The sequence below is a fragment of the Lingula anatina genome, chromosome 4, assembly GCF_051362555.1.
Source record: "Lingula anatina isolate TDL-2025a chromosome 4, LinAna3.0, whole genome shotgun sequence".
Lineage (NCBI taxonomy): Eukaryota > Metazoa > Brachiopoda > Lingulata > Lingulida > Lingulidae > Lingula > Lingula anatina.
In genome coordinates, this window is record NC_141770.1 from 19841839 (window position 1) to 19858010 (window position 16172).

Here is a 16172-nt window from a genome sequence, read left to right on the forward strand (position 1 = left end):
TATATGTGCACAAGCAACACAACGATCGTTGTGTGTGTGTGTGCGTGTGTGTGTGTGTGTGTGTGTGTGTGTGTGTTTGTTTGTGCGTGTATGTGTACATGTGTTAGTGTGTGTGTGTGTGTGTGTGCACATGTGTGCGTGTGTTATTTCATATATGCACAGGCTACATAACAGTCAGTGTGTGTTTGTGTTCATGTAAACTTTGGCGTGCGTTTTTCTTTGTTCGTATGCGTGCGTGTGTGCAATATCGTACACGCACAAACTAACCAACAGTGTGTGCGTGTGTGTGCGTGTGCGTGTCCTTTTACATAACTCATCTTAGGTGAGTTAAATCTGACCACTTTTCTCTCGATCCGTTCTCAACTCCAGATATGATAGATTGCAAAGTCAAAACTGAAGATGAAAATGTTGACCATTTGGTCCTAACTTTGATGCTCTTTTTAATAAGAAAACTCCATTCATCAATCCATCAAATTGAAGCAGTCACCTTTAATTTGTTTGGGTTCAATTTTGAGTGACTAAGGTTTTAAGAGACCAAACGAGCGTAAGGTTTTAATAATGGGTCGCAGTTGTTGTTGTTTGTCACTCGGCCATGAGTTCAAAAACATCAAGGACTGTGCCTAAATCTGTAAATTACGTGCACTAAAAACAGGTCGATGCTGTATAGTTTCCCATTTATAACTAACATTTTGATTGAGATGACACCTTAGCATAAGTTTAGTAAAACACAATTGTAAACGGACCATTTTACATGTGTGTTAACAATAAATAAACTCTTTCTCAGAAAAGCAACAAAAAATCATGTTCTCGCAAATGCCTGAAATGTGACAGCGTTAAGTTTTTGAATTCGACCAACTTAGTTGCCCTGAAGGATACTTATAATTTTAACAGTTCATCCATGACCTTCCAACGTTTCAAATACCAAGCTGCTGACTACAGATCCACACAATGTCAACGCTGATTATACCTTGGCGGTTAATTTACATTTCTGTAACAGGTTCTAGGAAGGCGAAGAAAGGGACGCCCACAAGAAGTTAACTGAGAGACAGAGGGGCCAACCTTCTCGCTTTATTGAAATTGCCGAGAAGTGGAGGGTTATCCAGGTGGGTGAGCTAGAAAAAGACATAATTGCACAACCCTGTGGTATTAGGCGATTACACATGCATTGTAGCCATTGTCTATTTTTTTATATGCCAGAAACACAAATCCGTATATAAGCACACTACCTTCAAGAGTCTAGGTATCGTTCTTCGGCGTCTTTAAAAAGAACACCGCGTCTCTGTTACTCAAACAGCTTACCCTGGCAGTTAACTGAAGACGGGGCTGCAGAGTTTTTCAGAATTTTGGTAAGTAGCAACTCATTACGGTTTTAAAAACGTTAACTGACAACATCAAGATATTTGGGCATCAGGGTATTTCTTCTTTTTTCACTAAATATATACATTTACCGATTTTATATTCTAAATGGAATCCAAAGCTTAAACTTTTTTTACATATTTTGATGAACTACATAAAAAATATGTAACAAGACTTTAACATCGCGTTAGACGGTGCATTGTTGATATTTTATGCAGCTTTTGCCGTTGCTTTTTTTAAAGGAAGTGAGATAGGGCAAATCTTCTGATTTTCTTCAATTTGCTCTAAGAATTCGATCAAAGAAAAGAACGATAATACCATATTCTATTGCAGGTAGGCCTACATGCATGCATCCCCTAGACACAGTGCCATTGAATTTTCAACACATTTCAACAGATTTTGAGGCAGCTGCCCAGTGACACTTAATTTCAAAGAGGATTACACAACCATCATGGACAACAGTGCAGACGACATGGCTATGGCACTTTCATTCACTTCAGAGATTTCCCCCAACACCTTGAACTTGGGCGTGGCCAATACCACCTTGTCTACAAGCCAGAAAGAGGAAAACTTGACAGTTGCTTACTACTACCAGTCTTCGTGGTACAAACCATGGGTCGTGACAGCACTCATCCTGTTGATGCTACTGATATGCGTGGGTAACGTCCTTGTGGTTGCCGCTTACTATCGAGTCCGCAGGCTTCGAACTAGGAACAATATGGTGTTGATCCAACTTCCGGTGACGGATCTCGTGGCCGGACTTATGATCGCGTTCCACATTGTGACATTCAGTGTCTTTGACACAATAAAGTGGCTCCATCTTTGCATTTTGAGGTACTCTCTGACCATATGCCCGGGCTTGGCGACTATTTTTTCATTGCTTATGATCACTGTTGAGAGGTACTACGCCATAGTGCATCCGCTGAAACACAGACAGCGCCATACTAAAAGGTGGTCTGTTATCATTGGACTGGTGATTTGGACGCCATCTCTGCTCGTCGGTTTTTTCCTCCCGTTTGTCTGGCACAAGGACTGGTCCTATGAGGATGAAAAAGATTGCGAAATGTCGTTAGTTCTTCCAGAGCACTATTTAGGTGGTGTTTTGTCTTCCATTTTTGTCGTCGTATCCTCGTGTATTGTCTGTATGTATGTCAAAATCGAAACAGTTCGGCGGCGGTCAAATTTAAGAGTCAGGCAAAAGGACATAAAAATGTCCAAAACTGTGGCATTGATTCTTGTGTGTTTTTTCACGTGCTGGACTCCCGTTATCGCAATGCTGGCTGTGCATAGTTTTTCTCCTCACTTACAATATACACCAACCACAATAAGTGTGCGTTTTTTTCTGATGAATCTGGCCACGTTGAATTCCGCGCTAAATCCGATAATATACGCGATTCGGCTGCCCGAGTTTCGAAGCGCAATTCGAGAAATGGTGACAGGGAAGAAACCTAAAAAAATTGACAAAACCATATCAGTTATCTCTGGGTCAACGAATGTTTCAACGTCTTCTCGGTCCAGTGTCACTGTATAACTTATAACAAGAAAACTATCAAAATATTAGAATCAAACCTGTATTCATCTGAAAGAAAATAAAAGATAAAAAGAAATGCGATATTTTGTTTGTCCACTAGAAAGGGGTGACCTCAGCAAGGACCACAGGTTTCATCAAGACAGTGCGCTTGCCCACAGTTCCCGTCTGGTGATTGGTTTCTTGCAATGCTCTGTCTGAGTGAACAACCGTCTTTGATTCAAATACTTACCCTATTGAACACCTGAGGGAAATTTTGAAACTTGAAATCTGTGAAACTTGAAACAATGAGCTTCAGTTTGATGCCCTATACATATATCATATTCGATCAAAAGCCTTTGAAAATAGATTTTTAATTCTCTTAAATAAAATTACTTTAAGGTGCAAAAATCGTTTATTTGGACTCACCGCTTAAGTAAAACTTTTTAACGTCATACACTTCCTTAGCATTGTAGGCTACGGTCACTTTACAAGAGTATGTGGCCAATTTTTTTTACCTCGTAGTTACTTTTTCATAAATTGACGGGGGGGCAACTTACCCCGGGGTCCAACTAGCCCCGGTCGCCCCTACATTTGATTCTTTGTCATAATTTTAACGTGTGAATGCAGGTTACATGATTTAGAAATACAAAAATACTGAATCACTTGCTGGCGCAACCTCACTAGTTTTCAAATCACAAACAGAATTAATAACTCTGTCAAGTAATTGCATTCACTCGCACAGAAGGATATGGATATATTTCAGTTTTGTGCGTATATATCTTTTTTTTAGGTATTTGGTTTTTTTGAACACGTTAGCTCTTAGTAGCTCCATCGTATTCCTCATCATGTTCTGTCTACCTGGACCCAAATGAAAAAGGACAAGGAAGGAGACAAGAAAAGAGAAACGTTATAGAATCTCCCTGGGGTTACCCAGCATGAATGCATCCATGAAAATGGACTAACGACAAGCTGTTTGGAGACCAGTTGTGTTTAATGAATGAGGTTGTTTATAGTCAAAGGAAACCAACCGAAATACCTTTGCTATGTGCTGCACGCATGCGTCTGACATTTTAGATGAAGAGAAAAAAAACGACGTTGGCATTTGTCAAAATACGATGCTCCGTGGCTACAGGAATTGACAGGACATGACATTTCTCAAAGGCAGTAGGTTTCATATTGAAATGTCTTACAGCTGGTTAATGCATTATCTACTAGTACATAAACATGTAGTTGTCAGCAGCGCCGAACAGAGGAGAAAATAAACCTAACACTTTGGTATTAATCAATTTGTATCAGAATAACAGCAATGATGCAAAGGGTTCTTCAGGTTGCTCGATGAATAATAATCTCTCTTGCCAGGAATAGTAATTTAATCAGTTTGAAGGATACAACACGCTTGTCGGATTTTCAGTGGCAGTCGACCCATCTCCGAGGGGTTTCTCGCTAAATTGCTCTCAACTTAAGTGACTTAGATGTCTGGCACGCCTACCGAAGCTGCTTAACGATAGTTTTAAAATTACCCTCTAACAGCTTCAGTAGGCGTGCCAGACATAGAGGCGCTTAAACTGAATGCAAGATGGGTCGATCCTGCTAGATCGATCTACGTATGGGAACTGGGTCTAAAACATTGGTCTAAAAACTTATACCAATTTTCGAAGATTTCAGTTACACATCGCCGGAATCGTCTGCGCGAACAACATGGACGATATCTATGCAATTTGTATTTGTTGATTGATCAACTTTGAGCTAAATGGTCTGAAAACAGAGTGATTTCAGTTGATTTTGTTATTTGCATTTTTAGTTATTCTTTTGTGGATAATATGGACTGCTTTTGTCATATCTTTTTTAATAAAAAAAAACAATGTTTTTCACTTGTGATTTATCCATTAAGCTTTTTTCCTAGTAGCGGATGGATAAGAAACGCACCAAACTCATGCTTTGAAAAATTCAAAATGACCCATGGTGTACCCATTGGCATTGTGGAATGATTGTGATAGTTGAGACTTGTCTTATATCAGAAAGTTTTCTATAGCACAGGAACAAAACGACGTGCCTCGACATGAAAACAAGATCACCCAGACGATCACCTCTAATTCCTACAAAATATCAATTAAGCCGAATACATGGATTTTCTTATGATATGTTATTATATTTATTATTTCCTAAGATCCCCCCCCCCCACAAAAAAAAAAACAAGAAGTATGTTGACTCTACCCATTTTACGAATTTTATAGCAAAATTCCAGTTTTTATAAGGCTACAAATCGTCTGCTAAAATGTTTCTCCTAAAATTATAGGTTGCTACGGTTCACCTTACTGTGTACATACCTGTATTATGTGAACTATAACATTATTTTCTTATCTTCACACTTCATGAATCATCAATTATACATTATACCTTACACCTTTTTTGCCACTGAAGACAATTCAAAGGGGGAGATGGCGGGCTTTAAATTCAGAATATCTCACCCCTACACGTAATTTCCCACGAAAAGCAGATCTGAAAAGTATGCGGGATATGTTAATGACTTTTAAGTAGAAAAATGAAAATTGTTGTAACATCCTCTATTGCGTGGTATCACAAGACGCTGACACACAAGATGTGCAGGCGGCAATAAGGTGCCCTCTATTAGGGTAACAAAGAGAAATCTCCCCCCCCCCCAAATTTTGACACCGCTACATATTTTATGTTTAGCGTAGAGTTATGCCTTCCTCACCCAGATGGCATTTGGTAGAGAACATAGCAGGTCCCAGGTTCACAAAATAAAGCTTAAGTCGGGTTCCCTGGCTAAGAAATTAATTACCACTTTTACATGGTCACACTCGCACATCTTACGCTATCGGGAACTCCTAGTCAACTAAGCAAGGGAACTGACTTAAGTTTTTTTTTCTGGGACCAGCAACAAAATCCTTTAATACTCTTTTTAAATATTATACAAAGTGAAATTTGGTACAGACTACGGGACGAGCGTGTGGTCGGAGCGTCGTTCTTTTGAGGATCTCGACAGTCCGGAAGTACATTAGACCTAATCGTATGGTTCTTACCCCATCTTAGTGCGAAGGTTGATCGATCCAAAATCTTTATTTTTATTCAGAAGTTTACTGGTTTGAAAGTCCAAACAAAAATTCAAACAAAAACAATAGCTATCAGACCAATGAATCCCCAGATTTAATATTTCATTAACTTTGCTTATTTTTATTCATTTATTTGTTTGAAAATCCCGTGTGCGTGTATGTGTTATTTCGTATATATGCAAAGGCAACTCAACGATCGAGTGTGTGTGTGTGTGTGTTTGTGTGTACATGTTTGTGTGTGCATATGTTTGAGTGTGCGTGTGTGTGTACACGTGTGCGTGTGTTATTTCATATATGCACAGGCTACATAACAGTCAGTAGGTGTTTGTGTGTTCGTGTGTTTGTGTGTGCATTTTTTTCGTAGGTGTGCGTGTGCTATTTGCTACATGCACAAACTAAACAACATTGTGCGTGTGCATGTGTGCGTGCGTGTGCGTGTCCTTTTACATAACTCATCTCAGGTGAGTTTAAGTCTGGCCACTTTTCTCTTGATCCGTTCTTAACTCCCGACATGATAGATTGCAAAGTCAAAACTGAAGATGAAAATGCTAACTATTCGGTCCTAATTTTGATGGTCTTTTTAAAAAGAAATTCATCAAATCATAAAATTGAAGCAGTCACCTTTAACCATAGATTTTGTTAAGGTTCTATTTTGAGTGACCAAGGTCGTTGTATAATACATCAAGTTTTAAAAGACTAAACGAATGTAAGGTTTACACTCTGGGTCGCAGTTGTTATTGTTGTCACTCGGCCATGAATTCAAAAACATCAAGGACTACGCCTAAATTTGTAAATCACATGCACTTAAAACAGGGCGATTCTGTATAGTTTTCCATTAATAACTAACATTTTGATGGAGATAACATCTTAGCATAAGTTTAGTAAAACACAAATGTAAACGGACCATTTTACATGTGTGTTAACAATTAATAAACTCTTTCTCAGAAAAGCAACAAAAAATCATGTTCTCGCAAATGCCTGAAATGTGACAGCGTTAAGTTTTTGAATTCGACCAACTTAGTTGCCCTGAAGGATACTTATGATTTTAACAGTTCGTCCATGACCTTCCAACGTTTCAAGCTGCTGACTACAGATCCACACAATGTCAACGCTGATTATACATGCACCTTGGTGGTTAATTTACATTTCTGTAACAGGTTCTAGGAAGGCGAAGAAAGGGACGCCCACAAGAAGTTACAGAGAGACAGAGAGGCCAACCTTCTCGCTTTATTGAAATTGCCGAGAAGTGGAGGGTTATCCAGGTGTGTGAGCTAGAAAAAGACATAACTGCACAACCCTGTGTTATAACACGTGCATTATGGCTATTATCTATTTTTCTTATGTAAGAAATACAAATTCGTAAATAAGCAAACTACCTTCAAGAGTCTAGGGGACAATTCCCACAGATATCCAATATGGATTGATCTAGCATGGGAACCCAATCTAGGTATCGCTCTTCTGCGTCTTTAAAAAGGACACCGGGTCCCTGTTACTCAGATAGCTTACCCTGGCAGTTAACTGAAGACGGGTCTGCAACGTTTTGCAGAATTTTGGTAAGTGGCAACTAATTGTTATTTTAAAAACAATATCCGACAAAATCAAGATACTTGGACATCAGGAGACTTGTTCATTTTCACTGTATAAATAGTGTGCTTTAAAACTAATCTTTGATAAAATGTTCATTTGTGTAATTTGCATCACTTAATTATAATTTATTATTTTTTATTCTATTCATTTTTGTTTTTCCTCTTACGTTTGTGTGTTTCGACTGACGGTATGAATAAACCAAACAATTTACTGATATTATATTACTATTTTATTTTTAAATGGAATACAAAGATTGAACCTTTGAAACTTTTTAAAAGAATTTTTGATGAGTTACACAAAATGTGTAACACGGCTTTGACATCGCGGTGGATGGTGCATTGTTGTTATTCTATATAACTTTTGCCTTTCTTCCTTAAAAAACATTTTGAAATGTAGCAAATATTTTGATTTTATGCAATTTGCTCTAAGAATTTGATCAAAGAAATAAAACGATTATACCATATTCTGTTGCAGGTAGGCCTACATATATGCTTTCCCAAGACAGAGTACCATTGAATTTTCATCACAGATTTTGAGGCAGATTTCAAAGAGGATTACATAACCACTATGGACAACAGTGCAGAAGACATTGCTATGGCACCTCCATTCACTCCAGTGATTTTCCCCAACTCCTTGAACTTAGGCTCTGCCAATACCACTATAACCACAAACCAGAAAGAGGAAAACTTGACAGTGGTTTACTACTACCAGTTGCCGTGGTACAAAGCTTGGGTCGTGACAGCACTCATCCTGTTGATGCTACTGATATGCGTGGGAAACGCCCTTGTGGTCGCCGCTTACTTCCGAGTCCGCAGGCTTCGAACTAGGAACAATATGGTGTTGATCCAACTTCCGGTGACGGATCTCGTGGCCGGACTTATGATCCCGTTTCATATTGTGACATTCAGTGTCTTCGACACAATAAAGTGGCTCCATCTTTGCATCTTGAGGTACTCTCTAACCATATGCCCGGGCTTGGCGACTATTTTTTCATTGCTGATGATCTCTTTTGAGAGGTACTACGCCATAGTGCACCCGCTGAAACACAGACAGCGCCATACTAAAAGGTGGTCTGTTATCATTGGACTGGTGATTTGGACGCCATCTCTGCTCGTCGGTTTTTTCCTCCCGTTTGTCTGGCATAAAGACTGGTCTTATGAGGATGAAAAAGTTTGTGATATGTCGTTAGTTCTTCCAGAACACTATTTAGGTGGTGTTTTGTCTTCCATTTTTGTCGTCGTATCCTTTTTTATTGTCTACATGTATGTCAAAATCGAAACAGTTCGGCGGCAGTCAAATCTAAGGGTCAGACAAAAGGACATAAAAATTTCCAAAACTGTGGCTTTGATTCTTGTGTGTTTTTTCACGTGCTGGACTCCCGTTATCGCAATGCTGGCTGTGCATAGCTTTTCTCCTCACTTACAATATACACCAACCACAATAATTGTGCGTTTTTTTCTGATGAATCTGGCCATGCTGAATTCCGCGCTGAATCCGATAATATACGCGATTCGGCTGCCCGAGTTTCGAAGCGCAATTCGAGAAATGGTGAAAGGGAAGAAATCTAAAATAAACATATCAGTTATCTCTGGGTCAACGAATGTTTCAACGCCTTCTCGGTCCAGTGTCACTGTATAACTTCTAATAAGAAAACTATCAAAATATTAGAATCAAACCTGTATTCATCTGAAAGAAAATAAAAGATATAAAAAAATGCGATATTTTGTTTACCCACTAGAAAGGGGTGACTTCAGCGATGACCACAGGTTTCACCAAGACAATGCACTTGGCCACAGTTCCCGTCTGGTGATTGGTTTCTTGCAATGCTCTGAGGGAACAACCTTTGAGCTCGAATGCTAACCCTATTGAACACCTGAGGGAAATTTTGGAATGCGCAATGCAGAGAAGAATTAACCCCTAATAATCTGGAACAACTCCGCCAAGCTCTTCTGGAAGAATGGGACAATACACCACAAAACAGCCTACAGGAGATAATGTCAGTAAACCGTAGACTCACACCCTAAAAACTTTCAAAGAGCGCATTCTGTTGCATAATTTTATGACATTCGGTAGCTTCTTTTAAATTTTATGGCCAGTTTTTACTTCTATGAAAATCACTGTGGAAAACAATATTTGTGGGAGTGCATGTTCTTAATTTGAATATGTGGTATAAAATAAGGTCCCCCATGATAGAGAGTATTGTTCCAATTTATTTACCCAGGTATAAGCCTTTCCCTAAATTTTGACCCACTATCGTCAGGCTAAGCCTAACCCTAATGGAAGGTGGACCCTCTGTTACACGGACCCTCAGTTTCCTCATAAGAGTATTTGGTAATGGAATAAAAAATACTATTCAGAAGGATTTATAGCTGTCCTGTGATCATTTGTTAACAAAAGCACATATAGGACTGATGGTGGAATTATCTTTGTGAGAAAGAGTGTATAGTTGGTTACTTTAGATCAGATACATGCCGTTAAATCTAATAATAAGCACACCCCTTTTATCCTTTTTATTTTACAGGATTTTATTCGATCTTTCATCAAATTCCTGGACTTTTATTCGGAGATCCCACTGAAACTGTTCTTCTTTATCTCTGGATGGCCCTGAAATTTAAAAAAAAAGGAATAGACAAGCACCCGTTCAAAGAGATAAACCAGATAAGACTTAGGTTAATTTTTCGGACGATACTACCAGTAGAAAATTATTGGACATGTCAAAAGACATATGAAATAAATTTGCTACTCAGAGAAATAGAAAAAAATAACAATTGGGGCCTTGGTTTATTTTATGTTTGCTCCCCCCACCCCCATATAGGACTGATGGTGGAATTATCTTTGTGAGAAAGAGTGTATAGTTGGTTACTTTAGATCAGATACATGCCGTTAAATCTAATAATAAGCACACCCCTTTTATCCTTTTTATTTTACAGGATTTTATTCGATCTTTCATCAAATTCCTGGACTTTTATTCGGAGATCCCACTGAAACTGTTCTTCTTTATCTCTGGATGGCCCTGAAATTTAAAAAAAAAGGAATAGACAAGCACCCGTTCAAAGAGATAAACCAGATAAGACTTAGGTTAATTTTTCGGACGATACTACCAGTAGAAAATTATTGGACATGTCAAAAGACATATGAAATAAGTTTGCTACTCAGAGAAATAGAAAAAAAATAACAATTGGGGCCTTGGTTTATTTTATGTTTGCTCCCCCCCCCCCCCTCTTTTAGCCTGATTTGCTTCGCTAAACCAGAGGGAGCGTTTTGGATTTATGTGAATTCCGGTATCTCAAGTAGGTGGCATACCGACTTAAACTTGGATAAAAGAAGGAAAAGCATCCGTTGATAATGAAGACGATTTATATTTATTTATAACCTATGTAAATGACAACGTGGCACATAAAGGATGAAAAAGTAGGCTAAAATTGATAAGAAAGTCTCAGTGTCGCTTTTTTACCACACTGTATCTTATAAGTATGTGAGTGTACATGTGTGTGTGTGGGGGGGGGGGGGGGTGCACCCCAAAATAGTTGTCTGAAAGCGTTGGGATATTGGAATTTAAGTTGTTTTGGATATTTCTATAATGACGAAGAGTTTGTTGACTGCATTACTCAAATTTATTGACATTATCTCATACAAATGACCATCATCTTTGAGAAAAACAAAACAAACCCCAGTATTGGCCTACCAGACAGGTACATGTAGCCCTCTCTGAGTCACAAATATTTGTTTAGGATTTATAACAATACTAGCTCACAATAGGTATCGCCCAATCTCGTGCGTTCAAGATTCAAATAATACTTCAAGCTTTCACAATATAGCGTCGCTTACTTCGGCGTTACTATAGTACAAGGGTCTTGGGCTTAGTTAGGCTCGCTCGCTGTGTCCACAAGAGAAAGTTGCACACAATTTTTAAGAGACGCACTGATTTATCCTACTACGTACGCACTGCTTTCTGAGCCGTTGTGCAAGTATTGGTCTCTCAACCGGTCATTTATATCGGCCACTTGCAGAAAGTTTGTACATAGAATTTGACAGGAGCTGCAAAGCGGCCATTTTAAGTACCTTTCAACAGACAGAATACAACCTGCCCGTGGTTTCACTCTAGGTTTAAGGCCAACAACGTTACCAACTGAGTATTACTTGAGTGACCACTACCGGACATACTGACCATGGCAGACACAGGGGGACAAGCGACCACCACCACTACCACCACTACGACAGGTTCCTCTGGCACTACATTTAACATAGACTATGTCAAGAGTCCTTTTGGTATCGTAAAGCTTTTGGAACTGGTGAGTATCGTTCAACTTCTGTTCGTCACGGTTCCCGAATATACATGTATTGTCAGTATGCCAGGCAGCTTGGGAATTTGTGACTGGTTTTTATAATTCATATTTAAATGCCCACACATTCTTATCCTGTTAAAGAATCGCAAAATAGGTTTATTTTGCAATGCATCGTCTCTGAAAGCATACTCATTTCATGCTACGGGTAAACTTTTCATCTATTCACCACACAGAATTTTATGAAGTTTACGATGTTTTCCCCCCGCAAAATAAGTTCTCATTAAGTTCAAATGACAACCTGGGTCTTATTCAATTGCACAAAATGACATAGGTTCGAACGAATTGCCCTTAATGCCGGGAAAAGGACCGCTCTGGGTAAAATTTGAACTAGGTTCACGAAAGTTTCATGGTAAAAGGTCCAATTTAAAAAAAAAAAGAAAAAAGAAAAAATTGCTGGCTACAGGTTTGGGTATACTATTTTTGTGTTCAAACAAGATAGTCTTTACATATCAAACACCAGCAGATAGTCTTTACATATCAAACACCAGCAGATAGTCTTTACATATCAAACACCAGCAGCATTATAGAAATGCATTGTCAGTGACAGTGTCAGTAAATGTTGTAAGCGTTGTGGAATGCAGCGTCACTGACAGTGTCACTGACTGTTTTAAGCGTAAGAAAGACTGTCAATGACACTGTAGTCAAAGACCTGAAGTGTCTTGGGGCGTATTTCCAGACATTTAGATCGATCTATCCCCGTGGGGAGTCTCACTAGATTACTGTCAGATAATCCGGCTTAAATGTCCGTCCCGCCTACTACAAGCTGTAAGGGGGTAATTAACTTTCGTGCCCGCTCGGCTGACAGCTATTTAACGTGAATTCCCAGGGAGTTAGGCCGATCTAGTTTGGATCGATCTAATCCCTGGGAATGGGGTCTTGGAGTGCACTCTCATTAAGGTTTTACTTGTAATGGAATGCACTGGTACTGACAGTGTAATTATGGACCAAGTTACATGCCGTTATTCATCTATATATATACAATCTCTTTCCACAAGCGTCCCTACGCTTCAAACTGTTATTCGCTAGGCCCAGTACTCTAAAGTGGGTATTGTTGGCATGTTTTCTTTCTCCGCAGTTACAATGCTTGAACTATACAATACAAGCGCAAATAAATACAAGGCGAACTGTTCAACACTTTCTTGAGTGCAAATCTGGCAAATGCACGGGTCACAGTTTGTGCTTGTGATTGGTTACAGTGGTTTGGATTCTGAGGTTTAATTTTAAAAAGCCGTTAGCCCCCCCCCACCCCACCCCCACCCCCCCGTCCTGCCCCAATATACACGCTGTGTAGGGGTAGCAAAATTTAGTACCTGTGTTCATGTCTATTTTACGAAAACGCTTAAAACCTAGTCAGCAGGTTTCTTTTACAATCTGGTGAAAAACAGGTTTAAGACAAAATGTATGAATATATTACGATTTTTATCAAATGATAGGCGATTATTTGTTGTAAAGAAATAAAGAGACTTTAAATATCACAAAGTCTCTTTTTTATGTGTTTCCATTCTGTTTCTTTATAATAATCCTTTTGCTAGAGGTAAAATGATTTGTCAAGTAGCTACAATGAGCTTAAAAATGTGTCATGTTTGGGTCCTTGCAATTATCTTTGCTGGCTTTTCTTTTGTTTTACGGTACTCTTCCAGGTTGCAATTTTTTTTACTCGTTGTTTTGTTATCTTTATACCTCTAGTTAAGGGAATAATAAATACCCCCATCACCAAAAGAGGCTGTTTGAAATAAAAACCCTCTGTTCTGTTCCTAGATCTAAATTAAATCAGTCACTCGATATGAGAAATACTAGTAATAAAGGCAAACACAGTAATGATGTCCAAAATTTGCTCTTAAGAACACAAGCCTAAATAAAGATGTATTAGCCGAAAGGGTGCATAGCGTAGTGTTTGTCACGTCTCATATTTGTCTTGGTTTTACCTATGCTCCGTAGCCTACTATTTCTCATTGACACTGTCAAGTGTTTCCATTCTTAAACACGCCATATGTTAATACACAAGTATCTTCATTTCAGATCATCGGCATTATCTGCATTGGTTGTGTTGGTGGATACAGCACCGCCCCACCTACCCAGTGGTTCATGTTTGTGGCGTGTTCATGCTTTCTAGTTACCACTGCACTGTTAATCATCTTCTTATTGGGGGGAGACACCAAACTGACCCTCCCATGGCCGTTTGTGGTAAGTTCATGTGTTTTTTAATGTTTTCTCAGTGTGAACTGTGCACTGTGCTTTGGCAAAAATTAAAATACTGAATAAAAAAACTTGGTTGAATGTCTAAAGAAAATCAAAAATGATTTCAAAAGTAAAGCAAAGGCTATAAGTCACTTGTTGATTTCCTTTTTTTACATTGGTATTTTTACGAACTTTTATAATTGTTTTTCTAAGTATTGTATTATATGGTTGGTCCATTTTTTACGGTTTGTGGATTTAAGATAATGTTGACTGTTTGTTACTGAAGCGAAAGACTAGAATATGTATCAACTGATATGAGAGAGAGAGAGAGAGAGAGAGAGAGAGAGAGAGAGAGGAGGGTTAATAATTATAAGGTGTGTCGGGGAAAGGAAGTAGACAGAAAATCTTCCGTGGTAGGGTTCATAATTGGGTTAGAGTTCAAATAATTTAATGCTCATTCGATGTAAGTTTTATGTGTATAATAGCCCGGAACTGTCCATATTTTTGGTGCTGAGTTAATTTGTGTTTCTCATCTGTTGCTTCGTTCTTTTAAAACAAGCGCACTATCTATTTTCAGGAACTTATCTACGGTTTTGTAGCCAGTGTGTTGTACCTGATTGCAGCTATTGTGTTAGCGGTGTTTGCGTCCGGAAATGCAGCACTCATTGCTGGCACAGTAAGTGGATTAAAATAATGAATAAAATGTGTAGCTTTCTTTTTTATTTATTTATTGCGGAAACAGATGGCCACGTGCAATTCTTCATTCGAGCGTATAAAAAGCGTAATTATCTATCTGTAGATTGAGTAAAATACAATTATTTTTTGACACACAATCATTAATTGCTTGAAAACGGCGACAGTGACATATGCAAACCACATATAAAACACGAGAGGCCAACGACGTTATATACATGTATTACGTAGATTAGCGCATGGATAGATGTCTTCCATTTTTAAAATATATTTCCCCTTAGAACAATACACACTTAAAAAACACAACCGCTGTTTTTGTCTCTGTTTCTGTACCTGACTGTCCGACTTCTTATCTAATTTTTATAATTTTTTCAGGTGTTTGCCTTCTTCAACTTGATCGTGTATGCAGTGGGGACTTTCCTAAGCTTCCAGGACTGGAGAGGAGGGTCCCCTGGGAACGTTGCATAGTTACCGATGTCTATATAAAACTTTACATACTGCATGGGATTTAAGTACGTTTTGTCAGACAGAATTTGATCCACTTTGTGGCGCTACACTTGTAGCGTACGATTTGTCTTTGGATTGCAAAGAACGAAAAAGTACACTATACAGCATATTGGGTTATGTGCTTTTACCAGCGAAGCACTACTTAAAGGCATTTTGAATAATAATGGAACACCTTGCTGGTGGTCCCCCCCCCCCCCCCACCCACCCACAAAAAATTGGAGCACAGAATTAATATAATATTGGATTGTATTATAAAACTTAATTCCTTGTTATTTCTTAATTTGGATTTTTTATCTAATCTCATCCGGGAATGGTAAAAACGATCTTGCGTGTATGTTTTTGTGTCATTTTATTTAGGTTTCAAGTATTGTTTACCTGATACATTACGAAATAGTGGGGAAAAGGACAAGCGTGCCAAAGACTGCAAGCATAGTCTATGTGACTGCAAGCATAGTCCTTTTGATAAAGCTTTAGAAACACTAAATAGGCTAGATTTGAGGTTTATTGTCGAGCACCATTTATAGCGTCTGATATGTATATTTCTATTTATTGTGATTTTTAATAAAGCTTTTTTTTTCAAAATAAAGCTATTATTCTTACGATTGAGGAGAGAGATAGAGAGAGAAACAGCAAGGGGGAGAGAGTCAATAGAAATACGGAAAAGTCAATACAGAATGCTTCTGTACTCTTAAATCACCCTTATCGCCCCTCCCACTACACGTTCCACCAATGAAACGCCCCTAAGAAAAAGATTCAAACCCCTATGGGGAGCAGCGCCCCCCCCCCTCTCCTACCACACGCCTGATCTCGGTGAAATGTATCGACGACTCTCGTTTTTCGCATATTTAGATCATTATTGATAATGCTGTGAGGTAACGATGTTATGAGTGAGGTAACAATGCACGTTACAACTCGATATCA

The 16172-nt window shown here is 38.7% G+C and overlaps 2 protein-coding genes across 2 annotated transcripts; both read left to right on the plus strand.

The window, feature by feature from the left end:
- The first annotated feature begins 476 nt into the window (after positions 1-476).
- On the plus strand, positions 477-9829 carry LOC147762547 (uncharacterized). Its single transcript, XM_087010821.1, has 3 exons — positions 477-1346; positions 1690-2881; positions 8047-9829. The coding sequence occupies exons 2-3, from the start codon at positions 1808-1810 to the stop codon at positions 9163-9165; spliced, it is 2193 nt and encodes a 730-aa protein (XP_086866947.1). The 5' UTR covers positions 477-1346; positions 1690-1807; the 3' UTR covers positions 9166-9829.
- Positions 9830-11332: 1503 nt separating this feature from the next.
- On the plus strand, positions 11333-16116 carry LOC106161151 (CKLF-like MARVEL transmembrane domain-containing protein 4). Its single transcript, XM_013538020.2, has 4 exons — positions 11333-11819; positions 13893-14057; positions 14629-14727; positions 15120-16116. The coding sequence occupies exons 1-4, from the start codon at positions 11697-11699 to the stop codon at positions 15210-15212; spliced, it is 480 nt and encodes a 159-aa protein (XP_013393474.2). The 5' UTR covers positions 11333-11696; the 3' UTR covers positions 15213-16116.
- Positions 16117-16172: the final 56 nt, after the last annotated feature.